The sequence below is a fragment of the Marmota monax genome, unplaced genomic scaffold (genome assembly GCF_021218885.2).
Source record: "Marmota monax isolate L192 unplaced genomic scaffold, Marmota_monax_Labrador192_F-V1.1 WCK01_AAM20220418_F8-fsc00054, whole genome shotgun sequence".
NCBI lineage: Eukaryota > Metazoa > Chordata > Mammalia > Rodentia > Sciuridae > Marmota > Marmota monax.
The window spans coordinates 197869-218468 of NW_026692145.1; the positions used below are offsets into that span (position 1 = coordinate 197869).

At 47.4% G+C, this 20600-nt stretch overlaps 1 protein-coding gene and 1 long non-coding RNA gene across 2 annotated transcripts; one reads left to right on the forward strand and one right to left on the reverse strand.

Moving 5' to 3' along the window:
* Positions 1-7257: 7257 nt before the first annotated feature.
* On the forward strand, positions 7258-13518 carry LOC131423220 (uncharacterized). The gene is made up of 3 exons (XR_009224380.1): positions 7258-7416; positions 10478-11584; positions 11975-13518. It is a non-coding gene; the product is annotated as an uncharacterized LOC131423220 (long non-coding RNA).
* A 3187-nt stretch (positions 13519-16705) lies between these two features.
* LOC124110117 (small integral membrane protein 10-like protein 2A) lies at positions 16706-20190 on the reverse strand. The gene is made up of 2 exons (XM_046469230.2): positions 19517-20190; positions 16706-18590 (listed from the first exon to the last, which is right to left on the reverse strand). Exon 1 carries the CDS (start codon positions 20064-20066, stop codon positions 19845-19847), a length of 222 nt encoding a protein of 73 aa, XP_046325186.1. The 5' UTR covers positions 20067-20190; the 3' UTR covers positions 16706-18590; positions 19517-19844.
* Positions 20191-20600: the final 410 nt, after the last annotated feature.

Consider the following 20600-nt stretch of genomic DNA (forward strand, 5'->3'; position numbering starts at 1 on the left):
GTGGTTCACCATGTGACTTGACCTCTAAGAAAGTTTGTAAATATTTTCCAAATCAGCAAAATCTAACAATGACTCACCTGATTAGGACCTCCCCTCTGAAAATTATATACAAAATCATAGAACTCAAACCCAGGGGTTTCACTCATCTTCTCCAAGATGGGAAGGTCATCCACTCTCCCTCAAAGTGTGAAATCTTTTGCTGTCCTTAAGTAAATCTTCACCTGTATCTTGTGTACTGATTTGTCTTGCAATTCTTTGTGTGACAAATGTCAAAAACCTGGCTGGTTGCAAGTGGAGGTCCCCTTCTCTCAGGACCCCCTTGGACTCCCTTCCTTGACATGTGTAGCAGCACCAAATATCTGATGCTCTCAAGTGACTGCCCAGTCAAGTAGTACATTTCTAGCTCCCTCTGCATTTTCTTGGTCTTATATGATTAAGTGTAGGACGTCCATGTCTGTCCAGAGATGAGAACAAAAGAGAATACATTACAACTGATTATATTGGGCCAGCAAAACTTGACCTAAGAACCTGCTGTGGGTATTATGAAACAAAAAATTAAGGACAATTTTACTCATAAATAAAGATGCAAAATCCTGAAACAACATATTAGCACATAGAATCTTGTAACACATAAAGGTCATACTATGTCACAACTCAGTTTGTTTTATTCAGGACTGTGAAATCAAATACCAATCAATGGAGCTGGGGGTATAGCTCAATGGTAGAGAGCACTTGCCCAGCATGCACATAACCCTGGGTTCAATCCCCCAACACTGCAAAACAAAACAAAACAAAAATAAACCAACAAAAATCAGTGTAATCCACCATACTAAATTTTTTAAAATGAGGAAATCCTCATTTTTAATATATAAAATAATTATATAATATTTTAATAATTATATAATATATAATCATATAATTATTTCTCTAGATTCAGAAAAAAACATTTGATACAATTCAATTACCATGTATGATAATTAATAATAACTTTGGAAAAGTATAAATCTTTATTATTCTGCTAAAGGGTACTTGTGAAAAATTACATAGAGGGCTGGGGCTGTAGCTCAGTGGTAGAGCGTTTGCCTCACACACATGAGGCACTGGGTTTAATCCTCAGCACCACATTAAAAAAATAGTATTGTGTCCATCTACAACTAATATAGATAAATATATAGATAGATAGATTGATATATATAAACTACAATGTATATTATACATCTTGGGAAAATGTTGAAAATGTTTCCTTTGAAATAAGGAATGAGTTGAAGATATCACCATTTCTAGTTAGAGTCATCCAGGAGGTACAAGAAAGTGCAGTAAAGCAAGAAAAAGAAAAAAGAGGTAAAGGTATACGAATTGGGGGGGGGGGCTGGGTTGTGGCTCAGACATAGAGCTCTCAGCTAGCATGCATGAGGCACTGGGTTCAATCCTCAGCACCACAAAAAAATAAAATATAGGTATTGTGTCTACCTATAACTAAAAATTAAATTTAAAAAATTTGGGAGGGAAGAAAATGTAATTGGATATAGAGTAGAAAATTCTCCTTATAGAAAAAACAAAAGAAGGTACAGCTACATTATTAGGAATTATATACAAGTTGTTGTCGTTGTTGTTTGTTTGTTTATTGGTAATAGGGATTGAACCCAGGATCACTTAACCACTGAGCCACATCCCCAGCCCCCTTTTTATGTTTTATTTAGAGATAAGGTCTCACTGAATTGCTTAGGGCCTAAATTTCTAAGGTTGGCCTTGAACTCATGATCCTCCTTCCTGAGTCTCCTCAGCTGCTAGGATTACAGATGTGTGCCACTGCACCCAGCTTAAATACCAGTTTATGAAGTTTGCTGGAATCAAGGTAATGGTGCAAATAACAAGTGTCATATGCTTACAAAAAGTAGAAATAAAGTACAGGAAAATATATATTCTACAATAGCATCAAAACATAAAATATCCAGGAAAAATATAAAAGAAAAAATGCATAAAAATTAAACAGAAAAATTAAAGATAAAATAGATGGTTACTTATAGATTGAAAAACACATTATTATACAGATGTAAATTCTCCATCATTACTTAAAATACTGTGTTACTAGTGCCAAGATCATCAAATAGACAGATGGAATTAGAATAAAAACCTGAGGAGCAACCCATGCATATATGGATATTTCATTTGCAAAGGTGGCCATTGTCATAGAGCAATAAGTGGTGCTCGGAAAATTGAGTATCTTTATGAAAGAAAAAGAAATGTGACTATAGTTTATATATCGCACACAAAAATGAATTCCAATTAGCATGTAGATCTCAATGTAATAAACAAAAATAATGTGATTTCTTTTGGGGAGGGGGCACCAGGGATTGAACTCAGGGACACTTGACCACTGAGCCACATCCCCAACCCTATTTTGTATTTTATTTAGAAACAGGGTCTCACTGAATTGCTTAGTGCCAATTTTGCTGAAGCTGTCTTTGAACTCATAATCCTCTTGCCTCAGCCTCCTGAGCTGCTGAGATTTATAGACCTGTGCCACCGCACACTGAAAATAATGTGATTTCTATAAGATGACATTGAAGTATTTTCATGATCTCAGAGTAGAGAAACAAGTCCTTAAAAAGACATAAAAGTACTAACCTTAAAAATATTATGCATAGGGGCAGGGGATGTAGGATGGTAGAGAATTTGCCTAGCCTGTAAAAGGTTCTGTGTTCCATCCCAAGCACTCCAAAAAAAAAAAAATAGTTCGAATTAAATTAGGTTACTTTTTAAATAAAGTAATTACAGTGTAAATGCAAATTATTCCATAAATGAATATTCATGAATAGCCACAAATGAATGAACAGATTGCCAGGGAGCAAGGGAAGATATTCATGAATCATATAATAAATGAAGGGATTATAGATAGGATGAATTTGTTTGAAAACCACATACAGGATGGGCAAGGTGGTACACTTCTGTAATTCCAGTGACTCAGGAGCCTGAGACAGGAGAAACAGAAATTTGAGGCCAGTCATGGCAACCTAGTGACATCCTGCCTCAAAATTTTACAAAAAGGCTGGAGATGTAGCTCAGTGGTAAAGCACCCTCAGGTTCTATTCCCAGTACAAAATAAAAATAAAAAACACATACAAATCAAAGAGAAAAAGATGAGTAACCCAGTAGAATAGTAAGCAAGGGGCTGGGGTTGTAGCTCAGTGATAGAGTGCCTGCCTCGCACCTGTGAGGCACTGGGGTTGAGCCTCAGCACCATATAAAAATAAAGATTAAACAAAAAGTAAGCAAAAGACTCAAAAGGCACTTTAAAATGTAATCCAAATGATCAGTAATGAATGCTGAAAATTGTCCCTACCGGCAGGACACATCAACAAGGGCAGCGAACCTAGATGGGGAGGAATGAAGGGACAAGAGACACAGAAGGATGACAGCAAGACAGGAGTTCTGATCAAGCTGCAAACTTTTATTGTTCACACAGGGGTATTTATGGGCTGGGAATGGGGGAGCTCTCTTATCAGCAGTTGCTGGATGTCTTCACAAGGTGAGATAACGCAGGATGTCTCAGGGAGATGGATGGCTGCAGGGTGTCTCCCAGGCAAGATGTCTCCCAGGGGGCTGTTTCTTGTCAGGCTATTCTTTGAAGGAGAACTCCCTTCTAGTCCCTGGCAGAAAATTGCATATTATTGTGAAAGATTTTTTTAAAAAAACCCAAATAAATGAAGATATACACCAAAAAAATGGTCAATAAAAGTATATAAAGATTTTTAGTAGCATTAGTCATTAGGCAAATGCTAGTTAAGCCCACAATGAAGTATTATTAAATACTCATCAAGAATGGTTAAGTTGCCTGTAATCCCAGTGGCTCAGGAGGCCCAGACAAGATGATTGTGAGTTCAAAGCCAGCCTCAGCAACTGCGAGGTGCTAAGCAACTCAGTGAGACCCTGTCTCTAAATAAAATACAAAATAGGACTGGGGATGTGGCTCAGTGGTTGAGTACCCCTGAGTTCAATCCCCGGAAACAAAAACAAACAAAAAAGAATGTTTAAGTTATAAATTAGCAATATCAAGTGTAAACAAGTAATATGAGGCAATGGAAATCATGTGTGTACTACTAATAGGAGAGTAACATGGTATAACGATGATATAACTATTTTAAAAATATTTTATTTATTTATGGGCACAATACCTTTATTTTGTTTATTTATTTTTATGTGGTGCTGAGGATTGAACCCAGTGCCTCACATGTGTGAGGCAATTGCTCTGCCACTGAGCCACAACCCCAGCCCTAGAAAACTCTTGTCAGTGTTTCTTATGGTTCAACATATATCCAAACAACTCATATTAAGAGATATGGAAATCTACATCCAGTCACTCAAGTTTATATACAAATGTTCATAACACGTTCATTCACAATATTTCCAAACTATAAACAACTAAAATATCCATCAACAGATGATTGGATAAACGATCCATACAATCAGGTGATGCCTGTTTTGATTCAGGAGCAGATTCATTGAAGTTCACGTTTGAAACAGTGAGAAGGAAAGCAGTAGTTCATTCTACTTCCACTGTTTCTTGGCTCTAGGAACTGGTTGCTGTTTGGACATATCCTTCTTCCTATTTCAATCTTTTTTTTTTTTTTTTTCGGTGTTGGGAATTGAACATAGGGCCTTGTGCATATTAGGCAAATGCTCTCCCACTGAGCCCAAGGGAGATCATTTTGAAAATGAGAAAAAAGTCATATGAGGACTCACAAAGCCACATGAATCACTCTAGTATGCAATTCAAGGATCTATTATATTCATTCATTTTATGGGCTTGTGTAGTACTTCAGATATCCCCCCAAATTAGGAATGGGATGATGGGGTAGCTGATATGGGGATAATAGTTTCTGAGTATATGAAATATATCTGAACTTATAGGAGAAAAAAATTTGCAGATTATTTAGGCTGTGATGGAAGCAACTTTATAGGCAGTATGAAGAAGGGCATGAGAGTTTTGTCCTGCATGTCAGGTTGCTTTATAAAGCCTATGGCAAGCCCCAAGATGAGATTATTTCTGACATATACCAGTCTTCTTGTCTTCTAGAAGAAATTTCTGCTCATTTTGCCTTTTTTTTCCTGATACTGGGGATTGAACCCAGGGGCATTTTAACATTGAGCCACAACCTCAGTCCTTTTTGTTTGTTATTTTGAGACAGGGTCTCACTAAATTGCCAAGGGTCTATGTTGCCTACACTAGCCTCAAACTTTTGATCCTCCTGCCTCAGCCTCCAGACTACCTGGGATTACAAGCAGGAGCCACCGCAGCCCACCTCTCTTTGCCTTTTCATTATCTCCCTCATGTTGATTCTAGGAAAATGACATGCCACCATGAAATATAAGGACCCCAAGCTGTCCTGTAAAATCTGGTGATTCCTGAGGTTTAACCCTTTATTAAGGCAAGAAAGACAGTAGGTTGTTTAAAACCTTCCTAGGAAAAGTGATCTTTTTGGCCACTACATTAAGGCCATAGATAAGTGAGGATTGAAATGGTGTGGACGGACATCTCCCTATCCTGCTAAGGATAAGACAGAACGGAATGGGGTTAGGAGTGTGGTTGAGCTCTTCTCCCTAAGGTTTCTACCAGGAACTTGTGAGGAGAAGGGACCAGCACTGAGGCTCAGTCCAGTGGCTGCAGGAAGCCAAGGTTCAAGCATAGCAGAGCTGGGGACCAGCAGAAGAAGACTGGGAACTTCAGGGAGGGTATCTGTTCACTTAAGCTGCAGTGCCACCATTAAAACTAGGATGGGCCCCCGCACAGTGGCACAGACCTGTAATCACAGTGACTCAGGAGAATGAGGCAGGAGGATCTTAAGTTTGAGCCAGCCTCAGCAATTTAGCAAAGCCCTTTTTCAAAATAAAATTCAAATTCAAAAAGGGCTGCAAATGTAGCTCATGGTAGAGCACCCCTGGTTTCAATTCCTGGTACCACAAAGCAAACAAGCAAACCCTCCTCCTTTTCCAAAACCAGAAAAAAAAAATGTTGGTGGATAGAATTTCCCCTATTTCACGTTTCTTTATGTTTTGGCAACTTCAGGGTCTACATCTTAGTGTAGCAGGTGAAAATGAGAAAATGAGAAATTTGAAATTTGAAATGAGATAGGAGAAGGTACAGACAAGGGGACCCAGTGTTAATTGTTCCCAAGAACAAGAGCACTGAGGTGGCCCTTTTGCTTTGCCTATGACCACAGCAGCTTCCCTTTCTGCAGCCCTTCCCCAAGGGCCAGCGCTTTTACATGCACAGCCTCATTTAATCTCACAGCAGCCTGCAGGAGGCTGGCAGACATTCTGATTGCTTCAGTCATGAGTTCGAGGCTCAGAGAGGTTGGGCGATGCTCCCATGCTCCCTTATTGAGTGGCAGAGCTGCTAAGGCTTGTGCTCTTGAGCACCGCCACAGTGCTGCCCTTTCCACATCCCCCACCCTCTGCGTGAATAGCTGCAAATAAAGCGAGTGACTAGCAAAGACCAGCACTCATTCACTGACTGCCTCCATGTGTCCTGACACATGCACTGCACTGGGCTCAATAATGTCGCCCCCCACACACACACCTGGAACCTGAGGATATCACCTATTGGAAATAAAGTCTTTGTAAACATAAGGAGTTAAGTTAAAATGAGCTCAGGCTGGATCAGGGTGAGCCCTAAATCCAATATGACCGATGACCTTTTAAGAATAGCAGTAACAGACACACAGGGAGAAGTCCTTGTGACAATGGGAGCAGAACTTTGCAGGCCAACACCAGAAACCCCAGTAGGCAAGGCCTCCAGGAGGTGCTCACCTCCTGACACCTCCATTCAGACCTTCGGCTTCCAGTACTCAGTTTCCATTGTTAAGTCACCTGGTTTGCAGTGACTTATTACCACAGCGCGAACAATCTAACCCAGGCACCGAACTAAGCCTTTATTTGTCTGCATAGAACCTGTGAATGGGTAGTCATTTCGGGGATGAAGGAAGTGAAAGCCAGAGAATGTGAGACACCTGACCAAAGGCACCCAGCTCATGCCCTGAAGAGCCAGGATTCAAACCCAGCTGGTTTCCTCCCGCAAAGCCTGCTCGACCTGCGCCGCGCCTGGTTTAACACCTGGGTTGACCTCTCCCCGTATTTACTGGTGCTCTGAAAAGACCCTGGGGGCTGGCCAGGGGTGTTCTGCTCCCCAGCTATATTTCAAAGCACTGTTGGAGCGTGTGGAGAAATCAAAACCAAAAGCACCCAACCACCTCCCAGGGTATTTGCTTAAGGTCTTGCACATCGGGCTCATTTTGAAAACCTCTGTGTCTCACCCTCATGGTTTATTCATTTACAGAAAGATCACTTTGTCTGAGCTGTTGCTCCTTATTCCTGCCCATGTCAGTCCTGCGCCAACGAGAGTACCGCCATCTATTGGTGAGTCCCTTGAACTTCACTTGAAAGCCCTTGGGAGGGTGTGGCTAGGGCTTCAGGGAGACAGCGGGTCACCTGGTCGGTCACTGCTGCACCACAGGATTTGATAGGGCAGGAGAGGAAAGGCCACAAGGCCTTGGGGCACAGGAAAGGAGAGCCTCAGCTTTGACCATTTTGCTGCAATTCCCAGGGTGGTCTGCAAGTTTATTAAATTGGACATCAGGGAAAATCGAACCCAGGGAGAAACTGCGATCTGCTGTCACTTTGAACCGCCACAGAAAGGGAGGACGCAGGAAAGGGAAGAGGGATGAGTCTGAGGCTTGAAGCATGGTCAGGAGCTGTGCTCGGGGCTCCCGCCGCTGCACCGCTGCACCGCTGCACCCGGATGCCACACAGGGAGCCAGGCACAGAAGGAGCAGAGACAAACCCGGTCCTGCGGAGCAGGAGCTGCACCCCCAGCCAGCCTTTGAGCTCCTGGGCCGCTCTCTGCCCTTTGCTCTCGCAAGAGCAAAAGCCTGGCGTGGAGGGAAGTAGGAAAAGTAGCGCGGGAGTCGCCACACAGCGCTGGGGTCACATCTGCAGAGAGATTGGTTTCACAAGTGCTCAGATCTGCTGGGGTCACCTGGAAAGGCCTTTGGGAAATCCCCTGGGCACACTTTTGGAATCCCAAAGGAATGACCTTCCAGAGTGCCGGTGAACCCACTGGGGTCCTTATTGCATGCACCCTGATGTTTCTTTTTGATACCATGATTTGGAAAAAAAAAAAAGAAAAGAAAAGAAACCTTTGGGCACTGGTCTCTGGAACTGGGAGGCCATGTTGCAGCTCCCCTGGTCTGGCGGTAAGGTCCTTCTGATTCACCTTGCCCCCGTAATAGCCACACAACCCTTACCACAGACTACTGTTACTGCCGTTTACCGGTAATGCGTCCTTGCTTCCCCGAATGCTGAAGTATAACACAAGAGAAGCAAGCGGAGGCAAGTGTAGAGTGGAAAGTGGAAGGCTTTATTAAAGGACAGCAGAAAAGGCTTCTCCCAGGACGAAGAAGGGGACCCGAAAGGGAGAATTCGTGGAAGGGGGAAGTCTTCCCTTTTGTATAGCTAAGGTCTTCTTTTAGTCCTCCCACATTCCTATCCTTTGTTTCCCTCTGTCCTGCAGCTATAGAATGCAGGTGGGAAGGACAAAAGGTGGGAGATGATGGACTGGAGGAGTAATCTGGACAGGAAAAGCCTGGGGTGGTTTGATTAACATTTCCCTGTTTGCTAGGAGCTGATTCATTAACATTTCCTTAGGATGGGTTCCGAGTTTTGGGGTCATTAACATTTCAATTTCCCCAAGTGCTGCTCTGCTTTCCTGGTCTCCATTTTCTTTATCTTTTTCTATATTAGACCCGATTTACCTAACTACACTAACTACCTATCTGTAAATCTGGCTTCACTACTTCCTTGGGGGCATCCAAGGCATTCCTGCTCCCTGAACCCTCTCAAACCCCTGGCACCTGCTCCACACAAACACCCCCCCCCCCGTGTGCCCAGTGATCTCCTCTTCTAAGTGGCTCACTGGGCAATCTGTGCTCAAGGCCTACCATAGGGTCACTTGTGGAAAGGGACCAGGAGGTAGGTCATGAACCCACTTTCAGAGTGTACTGAGGCAGTCCTGGGTCACGAAGCCCTCCTGGTTTTTAGGAACACTGGGTGCTTGTGACATGAATTGAAGCATGTGTGTTTGTGTGTATCCCACTAATGGAGGAGAGGACTCCTGGTTTCTCTGGAAAACGATGTCCCACTAATGGGAGGGGGGAAGTCCCTGATTCCTCTGGTTGTTATAGATAGACTTTGGTGCCAGGGAGAGGAGTATTGTAATAGTAGCCACAGAGGGAACCTTCTGAAAAAGGGTTGGTGGCAGGGCATGGGTCAATCTGGTCTAGGGTCCTTGGAGACAGTTCTGTAGAAATGAGACAGTGCTTGAAGTCCGGCCTGGTTCCAGGTGGCTGAGTGGGAACCAAAGGCAACTGATAGTGTCAGGGTGAGGGCAAGGCTCAGGCCTGGGAACTAAGTTTCGAAGATCCAGCAATTGAAAGAAGATGCAAGGCACAGTGGGAATATTGGTCATCCTTTACTCAGAGATGGCCATAGCCATTAGCCAGCCCCCTGAGTCATTTGTACAGGCCCTTTTTCTGTACAGTTCAAACAAAGAAGGCACACTGCCAACAGGTTACATCAGTGGGTGCATGATCACAAGCAAATGTTTATGACCTCGAGTATGTGCAGTAAATCAAAGTGTTTCTGACCTTGACTACACACTGACCATAATATAGCAGATTCATGGCCTTGGCTACATACTAAAAACATAACATAAAATATAACATAACGCTCTGCCCTCTTCCTCTTCTTTCTCTCCTCTCTCTGTTCTCTTCCTCTCTTCTCTCTCCTCTCTCTCTCCTCTCTTTCTCTCCTCTCTCTGCTCTCTGCCTCTCCTTTTCTTCCCCTTTGGCAGCCCCCAATAAAATCTCTTTGATTGAAAAAAAAAATAACAGCTATCTGGAAGTCTTGGTGAGGGAGCCATTTTGGGCCTGCTCCAATAGTTAGCATGCCACAGTCAGTGTGGCAGTAGGAGAGCTGGTCTGGTGCAGGTTATAGCAAGACTGTTCCCAGGACAGCCTGCAGTGTGACTGTTGCCAGTCTCAGGCTCCATGAGCAAGTTGTAGCCCTGGTTGATCCTATGGAGTCTCTGAGGGTGTGGTCACTCACTTGAGGGACTCAGTGTCTGCTCTCCATCAGAGTGGTATTTGGAGCACTGCTGCGAGTGACCCTGCTTTCCTTGGATGCTTTCCACTGCTTGGTGTCATGCTTGCCCCTCTGTTCCTCTGTTTAATTGGCATGAGGTGGGACCTTGGCACTGGTGTGTTTTAAAAGCACCCCTGGCATTGCCAGTGTGCCAGGCAGGTTGGGAAATCAGTGCCAGGGTTGGAGTTGACCCACAGGTTAGAGGCAGAGTGAGGAGGTGCAGAGCTGGTGAGGATGGACTGTGCTTTTACACAACCATTCCCATCATTTCTCATCACAGGTCTGCATTAGCAGTGTACATGGGCGACATGGTGTGGTGGACGACACCATCTTTTTCACTTTGGATTCTCTGAAGCTTCCTGCCGGTTACGTACCTCAACCAAATGACATCGTTGACGTGGTCATAGTAGAGAGCGTTCAGTCCTGCTATATTTGGAGAGCAGTTTCTATGACCCCAGTGCACATATTGTAAAAGCAAAACCCTTTGTTTCCTGTTGGTCTTCATTTCTATGGGCAGTAAAGGGCCTGGTTTAATGGAAAAGCTGAGCTTAGTAAGCCCAAACAAAATATTAATGCTTTAATTAATCATTTAAGACAGTGGGTAGTTCATTTGGGACCAGGAACCTACTTTAGGGAACTGCCTTATCCATTCTGAAACATGCTAAAGCTGGATGTTTATTGTAGGAAAGAAATAGCACTGCAGTCAGGCACAGTAGCCCATGCCTTTAATTCCAGAGACTCAGAGACTGAGGCAGGAGGATCACAGGTTTGAGGAGAGCTTGACAACTTAGTGAATCCAGTTTCAAAATACAAAAAATAAAAATGGGGGTGTAACTCAGTGGTAAAGTACCCCGGGCTCAATCCCCTGGCAACAAGTGTTAGAGTCTGTAAACAAGTCAGGATGGCGCCTGCTATTTTGCCAGGGGGAGTGGTTTGTGAGGTGGCACCAGCGAGCCATTAAGTGTGGAGATTCCTTATTGGTTGACTGCTGTATCTAGTTTATGTTAATTAAGATAAGCTGTGTGTAATGTATATATACCCCTCCTGTCCTACAATAAATGGCTCCCACTCCTACTGTATCAATCTACACAAGTTCTTCGTCACCCCCCGGTTATTTTGCTGCAGCCGGACTGCGGCAGATGGTGGCCTTTTACGGGGAGCCCCGGGACACTCAGGGGTAAGTGACGAAAAAAAAAAAAAAGCTGCCCGTCCATAGACAGAACAGGAGCAAATCTGTTCGTCCCTAGGCAGATAGGGCGAGAGGAAAAATGGCCATTTTGAGAAAATGGAGAAGATTGATGCAGTATGTTTGTGTCTTGTTTTGTCTCAGTGTATTGTATTGTCTTTGTGATGAAAATATGGAAGGGGTGAGAAGTAAATTACTAAGGTGCCGCAGTCTGGCTGGGCACACAATCACGAGCCACCACACAGCTTGTAGATTCAAACAGCAACTCTTTATTCCCGAACTCACACCAGCCGTCTACAATCACGTTCTGGGGAAATCCACGTTCTCTGCCCAAATCCCCTCCCACTGGGCTTCTGTCTCCCAAAACATACTGTCTGAATCCCGTGAGAACTCAAGGGGAACTCAGGCAGCAGGATACGCCCTATTCCCAGCAGGAATAATCTTAAACCTTAAACCTGGAACCTAAACCGGGAACGCCCTAATCCGCCTTGGTCCTTGAACAAGGTCACCTACATTCAATGTCACTGCAACATGGGGTACGCTGGCAAGGAAATTGTCATACCTACTTGGCTAATGGCTCCCAGCACTAAGGGAAGAAGGCACCCCAGTGGAACCAAGAATAGTTAGGGCATGTGTTGATGGAAGCCCAGGAACTCTAGTCAGAAAGAAAAAGAAAGTTCAGAGGAAGGATTATCAGGAAAAAAGTTGCAGCAAAAGGCTATTACTGAATACTTTTCGTTACCGGAGGGTGCGTGAATCGGCGCTGTGGTTGCCACGTGTGCGAGCCGGTCATGGTGCAGCAAGGACTTTCCAAGCGGCGGCAGCCGGCTCTTCCACTGCCAGGAGCCCAAATCTAGACCTGACCTGGAGGCACAGTCTCGCAGGCTCTTGCTCCCTGTGCCCGGAAGCAGTTTGTGTCCAGGACTCTCCCCAGGGCCATCTGGGGCTGCCCGGATGCTATAGCCGATGCTACCGGATGCTACCGGTGTCCCTGATGTTTGGTTATTTTCAATGCCAATAACTAAGCTACAATGGTTCTCCCACACCTGGAGGCTGATGAATAATGAGCACCATTAAGGCTTATTTCAAATGTAAGAAACCTTGAGATAATGTACTAAATTGTTCAGAAGGTTGTTTTCTTAGCGCCTGCTGGAATACTACAGGATTTTCTTTACCACCCGGAGTTCCTGCCTTCATCCCAGTGCCAGTGAAGATGAAGGTGGAAGAATTTCCAGTGTTGCTGAAAACCGGACGAAACTTCGTCTGAGAACCGGACGAGACTTTGGATCAAGCTAGCTGCCTGCAGAACTTACCTGGACTGTGATTTAAGCTAGCTGCCTGCAGAATTTACCTGGACTGTGATTTACCTGGACTGTGAGGACACTGCTTTAACTGGACTGAGACAACAAACTGTAATCTACAACAAATTGTAACTCGGTATCTTTGCAAATGGTGTCATTGCTGGTATAATTTTTCTAAGGGCTTCTTGCATGGAGCCATCAATTGGCTTGGTATTGTGGCATTTTGTATCCTCCCCTTCTGCTTGTAGCAGATTATTTATGGTGTTTATGTAAAAACCACTATGGTCATTATTTAAATTAAACAAAAGGGGGAAATGTTAGAGTCTGTAAACAAGTCAGGATGGTGCCTGGTATTTTGCCAGGGGGAGTGGTTTGTGAGGTTGCTCCAGCGAGCGCCAGTGTGGAGATTCCTTATTGGTTGACTGCTGTATCTAGTTTATGTTAATTAAGATAAGCTGTGTGTAATGTATATATACCCCTCCTGTCCTACAATGAACGGCTCCCACTCCTGCTGTATCAATCTACACAAGTTCTTCGTCACCCCTCGGTTATTTTGCTGCAGCCGGACTGCGGCAAGCAAGCTTCTTGATTTCCTAGCACCCTGACTGGGGACTGGTATTTTTGTCCTTGGGGGACCAGTTCTGTTGTGGTGTCCAGGACTGTTTTGGACTCTTTCAGCCCTTGAAATAAGTTTGCAAGCACCTGGTCCCTGGTTGAATTGAAGTTTGGTTTAGGATGGCTACTGACTCCGGCTTCTGTGTTGCTTCTGACTCCTCACTGATACATTGTCTTCTGGCACTGGGGGTTGGGGATGATATTTGGTGTCAATATGGATGTTATGCTTTTTTTTTTGGTTTATAATAATAATAATAATAATAATAATAATAATAATAATAATAATAATGTGCTTCTCCTCTCTAGTAGCTTTTAGGCTCTTCCCTTTGCCTTAAATATGCTTCAGCTTCACAGAAATGGGCCTAGAAGAATATTTTGAGTGCATCTGTATTTTATTCAACTCTCAGCATGGGTATTTTCTCATGGAAAATCCAGACCCTGCACCAAGCACAGGGCAGACCTGAGGATTAAGAGTCTTAATGGTGGCTGTTTCAACCCATTGTTTGGGCAGGGGATTTACTTTCAAGAGACCCCAGGTGGGCAGGTCAAGAAATCCTGGTTCCCATTCAAGGCAGACAGCACTTTTCACCTGGCAGGGCCACACCAAGCACCTAGTTCTGGCTCCTACCTACAGAGTGAGCTTTCCTAGCTTCTCAGACCTGTTCTGCCTCCAAGGGCTGTGCAGCTCCAGGCCCCACCTGCTGCCTACATTCCTGCCACTTCTGATCCTTAAGATTTCTGCTTTCACTTTTGAGATTGGCCATATTTTTTAAATACTAGCAAAAGAGGGAGGGGAGGAATGGGTGAGGGTTTTATACAGACTGAGTTCAAGCTCAGTCCTGATGCAAAGTCATTTCCCATCACACAATGATGAAAGGCAAATCTCATTTCCTTTAAAAAACAAGTGAAGCCCCAGAGCTGCAAAGAGAAGCACAGATGGCCAAAGGCTTATGGAAGTATCTCATCCTGATCAGGTATTCCAAGGAATGCATGGCAAAATGTCCAAATAAACTATTTTAACATATGAAATTGAGAGATTTACAAATCTGATGTGAATCCTAGGAACAGGTAATCCTAGGCATAAATTGGAGATGATAGGAAAGGACTAGTTTCAGGAAAGTGATGGGTCCAATTCCACATTATATTGGTCTTAGAGAGAAATGAACCCAACTTGAAGCAAAGAAAGACAGTAACAAATGAATAAAAAAATCTGTTGTGATGCAGAATTGTCACCCTTCTCTCAAATAACTCATTCCTGACTAAAGTGAGTAACTTGGAACCCCGATGCTGGAGGTATCAAAATCCCCAAACTGCTGCGTACATTGCCACATTGCCTATAATTCCAGCAGCTCAGGAGGCTGAGGCAGAAGGATCACAAGTTCAAAGTCGGCCTCAGCAAAAGTGAGGTGCTAAGCAACTCAGTGAGACCCTGTCTCTAAATAAAATACAAAGTAGGGCTGGAGATGTGACTCAGTGGTCAAGTGCCCCTGAGTTCAATCCCTGTTACCCAAACTAAGAAAGAAAAAAGCCCCAAACAGTGCATGTCTTTTGGCCCACTTCCAGGAATCTATATAAAGGAATTAATTGATCATGACTATCCATAATAACATCTGTCAATGCATGAACCACAACTACACACACACACACTCCCCATACAATAATAAATAAATAATCAAGAAATTTTGGCAAGGTGCTGGGGATGTGGCTCAAGCGGTAGTGTGCTCTCCTGCCATGCATGGGGCCAAGGTTTGATCCTCAGCACCACATACAAACAAAGATGTTCTGTCCACTGAAAACTAAAGAATAAATTAAAAATTAAAAAAAAAAAGAAATTTTGGCAAATACATGATGATATCTTTGTACTAGGCAGGGACTACCAGGCAGCCTTGGATGTAGAATCTTAATAACATGGAAAGATAAGCAGAGAGTGAGAGGAGCAGGATCCAAAGCAGGATGTCCTCCCAGCACACCTGTGCTCAGGCAGCACAGTTCATCCCAAACCCAGCAGCTTCCCTTGGGTGGGAGGGAGTGGAATGGGCCCTGCACATTTTTCTTCAGGCCCTTGCTCTCTCTGCCTCTGGAACTGTCTGCTTCCTGCTCTCTTCCTCTCTCCTGCCTCAGTTGCTTAAATTTCAACAAGTCTCTGGAAATGGGAAAAGGGGAGAAGGCAGGTGGTCTACATGGGCAGTGGCCCCAGCTGCTCCCAGTAGGCAGCTCCGTTTTGAGATGACCCCCAGGCCTGCTCCCCCAAAGCCCAGGTTCTCTTCTCTGTGTCCTGAAACCCACTCCAAAAAGGCAGGATCACCTTCCCCTTTGCTATCCCACCACCCTTTCTGCCTGATTCCCTGTCCCTCTGTAGGGAAAGGGAGGTCAGGAAAAAAGCCTCTGCTGAGGGATCTATTCAGAACAGGCTCCCACCCTGGATTTCTCTCAGGTGGGAGGAGGGTTGGGTGGGTATGGGATACACTGAGGCTAGGAACGCAGAGTACCTAGCAGAGTGCATGGCACACAGCACTCTCCCCTGACATCAGTTCCTGTCTCTTGCCCCGTCCTCACAGCAACAAGGCTGCTCCAGGCTAGACTCTATCAGGCTTTTGCTGAGGCTGGCTTTGAACTCACAATCCTCCTGCCTCCGCCACACAAGTTGCTGGGATTACAGGCATGTGCCACTGCACCCAGCCATGAGGAGCTCCTGATGATGGGCAGAGTGCAAACAGGGTCCCAAAGCCCACAGTGTGCTCTCCTGAGCAAAACCTTCTGACCCAGGATGCCTCCCTCCTGGGGCCCTGTGGGCACTGCCTCCAGCCTCCTGCACTCCCCACAGCCTTCTCCTGCCTTGCCCACCCCCACCCCAATTCCTAGCTTCTCTGGGGGAGCTTCTGGGAATGGGGCTCTCCGGACAGAGATTAGGTCTATGGTGGGGGCAGGGAAGCAGGCATCCAGGTGCAGGCTTCCTGGGTGGTTGATCTTCTCTAAGTGTCCCCAGCAAGCTGCTTGCAGAAATGCAGTGAGGTCCTTCCCCTGCTGCTGAGGGGGTCTCTGGGCCACACAATGCAACCTACAGATGGTCTGCCTGCTTCTCTTTACCCTAGTGGTTCAGCTGCATTAAGCACTTTCAACCCCCAGCTCTATAATGGAAGACTCATTTCTGGTCCTTTGAACAAAGGTTGTGAATGGGACCAGCCACCCTCTCCTGGGCCAGGCTCTGCTGCCACTCGCTCCTCGGGGAGGAGGGCGGTGGTCCTGCCAAGTCTGGTCCTGGAGCAGCTTCTGATGAAGCAGCAGGTCCTGACACAGCCTGGACCTGGCCCTCTGAGGCTTCCCCAGCCCCTGACCCTAGGAACTTCCTCCCCACCTGCCCTTGGCAAATGCACCAAACCCAGCAAAAAGAGGACTCCAGTCAGTATTGTAGTGTTCTGAACTCAAGGACTTTCTTTTTAACATAGGGGGACAACAACATGTGACAATATCAGAAACAAGAACATATCCCTGACCAGACTGTGCTGGCCAGCGCAGAGATCATCACACAGAAATGTAAGGTCATCCAGGCTGGGTCTCTGAATATGTAGAAGCCACCTGGAACACAGACTGCAAATAAATAAAGTGCATGGAGACCCCATCACGCAGCAAGGGCCCTTGAGGGAGAGAAAGCGGGCAAGAGGGGAGGCAGGAAAGCAGAAGCTCACTCATGGGTCAAGGCCCCAACAGTGGAGGAACACAAGGCTGGGTGGGGCCTGGGGCCAATCCCTTTTGGCAGAGGCGGCAAAAGACCAAGCCAGGGTGCTGGGCAGGGTTGGGTTTCCCTGGAGTGGAGGTCTGAGGGTGGCCCTGAGGCTCCACTTACTTTTCTCCCTATAGAAAAGGGCTCCTAGGCCCCAAGTGGAGCCCTTTGCAGAGAGGGCTGGGCAGCCAGAGCAGCTCCTCATACTCAACAGCTCCATCCCCTCCATCACACCCCCACAAGCTTGCTGGCAAACTCACACACACATGCGTACTCAAACATGCACACACACTCAGTGAGGAGTGAGGGGCCATCCTCCTTCCTTCCTGGCTGACTGCGGAAGAGGCTGGAGCTGGAGATCCTATCACCCAGAGGGTGGGACCAGGATTTGAAAGGGCCAAAACTGGGTAGCTGACCCAAGGAGGCCCCTTGGCTCCTGCTTTCTTCTTCTACCCTGTGTCTCTTGTCCCATAGAGGTGGCCCAGAGACCTGTGGATGAGGTCAGAGGCTGACAGGTCTCCAGAAGTGGTCCTGAGTGGACAAGATGAGAAGGGTCAGCAGGATGAAGGGCTCCAGAGGGACTTGGCACAAGGAAGGAAGCTACCAGGCCTAGACTTTGGGAAACCACAGGGACACATGGCAGCCATGTTAAAGCCTCCATCCTTGGGGTGGAGCGAACTGAGATCTTCATTGGAGACCCCAGATCCAGTGAGCAGCTGAGAAGGGCAGCAGTAGGAGGCTGGGCCACTCTGTCCCTGGGACTGGCCAGGCTTCTGTAGGTTTTGGTCCCAGGAACTCAGTACATGGGACTTGAGCTACCAGTGCCAGAGGAGCTGAGGGAATAGGCATGGGTGGTGAGGACTCCCCTTGGGCAGCTTCTGGCTATTTTGGGATCCCAAATAGCAGCATGCCTGGGGCCTTCAGAGTCAATCCCAGGTCATCTGGATGAGATTCTCCTGTGTGATCCTGGGGATGGAGCCTGAGTCCAGGGACAGAGAGAGGGTTCAGAGACCCATCTCTCTTGTGCCCCATCTTAGCTCACTGTTTTGTCTTCCCTGGGACCTTCCATACCACTCCAAGGAAAGCCATATCCCAGATTTCCTACCCCTGGATCCCTCTCCTCCTAGGTACCTGGGAGCTCTGTACTCCTTCCCTGTTCCACAGACTGCCAGATCTTAAGGAAGTCTGTGGAGGGAGTGGGAGATTGCAGGTCCAACAGCAGACTCAGCTCCACCCTCCCACCTGTGTGACAAGGGCAAATCCCAGCCCCTTCCCTGGAGCCCCATGAGTGGGGAGAATATATCTTCCTCACAGTGTTGCTAGGAGATCTCTGTTCCCAAGGAAACATGACCCTCCTTCCCATGCCAGGGCCCAATCCCTGGGCCACCCACCCTTCAAGCTTCAAGGCCTCTGTCCATGCTGGGCCTCTACCAAGAAGGCCCTTCCCCTCCTCCTGGGCATTTCACTCAGTTGCTCCCCAGGTGGCTGCAGGAATAGAGGCACTTCCAGGCAGGGATCAGATTCTTGACAAGCCAGATAGTGGCTGGACACCACCTATAAAGACCAATGCCTGAAAAAAAAAAAAAAGATGGAGACCTCAGATTTGCCTGGCCACAGACAGAGGGCCTTGTTTCCTGTGTAGCCTTCTCTGCAACCTCCTTTCTCCTTCTGCCCTCCCCACCTACCCAGACTGAGAGCTGCTGCCTGCTCAGGGAGATCCTTCCATTTTCCCAAATTCCCTGAGCACCTAGTGGGCTTCCTGGGTTATCCTGGGCTGGAGGATGGGCTTCTGTGGCTCTGATAGGGCAATGGCTGGCCCTGCAGGGAGCCTGAGCAAGCCTGTGGGGGAAGGGGAGAGGCAGGATCATCTCTTCCCTACTCCTCCAGGTCTGCAAATGAGAATGACCCCAGATGGGATTAGGGGAGCAAGAGGGATTTCAGCAGAGGGTACAGACCAGTCCTTTGGCCCCAAATATAGGGAAAGAGGCAGATTTGCAAATGGCTGTGTGGAGATGAAGAGAGGCCCAGCATCCTGAGATCTGAAAAGGGGACAGACCTGGGGCTTGGCTATAAGGCAACCATCCTTGCCATGAATCCCCCAAGGTGGGTGGAGAAGGGTGGGCACATCTTTTGTGCTCCAGGGACTTCCAGGGACCTTACTGACCCATTCCCCAGCGTTCACGTGACACCACCCCAGTCTCTGTAAAGGGGGAGGGGATCCACGCTGTGTATGGGAGGGGGCTTCTTATCTGTCCTGTGGTGATATCCTGACTCTCCAAGAAGCTCAGGCCACTGCTGCCCCTAACCCCCTTGAGGAATCACAACAGGGGAGCAGAGGAGAGTCTGAGTCTGCCTTGCCTTTCCCCAGCTTGCCTTGGCATCTTTTCGGGCTGTTTTGTCTGGGTGTCCTCTCTACTGCCCCAAACCTCTCGGGGTCCTCGATATCTACGTGGCTTAGCAGCTTAACCCCCACCCCCATCCCACCCTTTCTCCTACCTTTTTGCTCAGACTTGGCAAATGAATTCCCTGCAGTAAAATTCCTTCTTTCCGATTTCCCAGTTTTGGCCAGTGTGAGGCAACAGGTCAGCTGGACTCGTAATTTTCTTGAGCCCAGTGCAAAGGACCCGTTGCGTGAGTTTTCTTGCAGGTGTTGACGGGGTCCAGGGTCGGGTAGCGGTCCCCCAGACGCGGGTGTCTACAGTTGCAGGGACCCAGGCCACTCTGCACCCCAAAGCGTCCGGCGGCCCCGCTGTCCTTCACAAGGTGTCCAGGCTCGGCGCTGGTGGGCAGGCGACTCTGACCCGGCCACCACCGCTGCTGGCGCTCACTCAATCCGCACCTGCAGGCGGACGTTGAGTATCACCGAGGCCACCACGTAGCAGTAGGGGAAGTTCGTGCGCAGCCGCCAGGCCAGGTCGAAGAAGGTGATCAGAGTGCGGGTGAGCCCCTTGCAGAAGGCGCCGTAGGAGCCGCGCACCGAGGCGAAGCGCGACAGCCACACCGTCTGGCCCGACAGAGGCGCCGCGGGCGCCGCAGACCCTGCCATGGGCCAGGGCCGCCGCAGGCCCCGCTGACCCGCTGACCTACAGGAGCGCGGACCCACGGCGAGGCCGATAAGAGGTGTGGAGCGCCCCTAACCTGTCCGAGCCCTGCCCTCCAGATCTCCCCGCCCACACCCGGCTCAGGCCATCCTGCAGCCTCCGCCTCCGGCCCCCCTCCCGCCCGAGGGACCCGCTGGTCGCACAGTCCCGCCCCTTCCCGCGGCAGCCTCCACGTAGCTCCGCCCACACAGTGGTCCCGCCCACATGCACGAACTACAGAGGGGCCCCTACTCACGAGGCCCCGCCCACAAGGTCGCACCTCACCGGCACAGCCCCGCCCATGGGACCCGCCCCACCTCTACCGCGTAGCCTCCTCAAGTCCCTAAGAGCCAAGGCCCAGGCCTGAAAGGACCGGAAGGCCCTGCTGCCAGGATTTGCTCTTGCAGAATCCTCTAGAGTGTAGTGGGAGTGCAGGAATGGCGGGAGTCCATACAGAAGCTCATCCAGAAGGCCCTGTGCATTCACAGCACCAGCCTTCT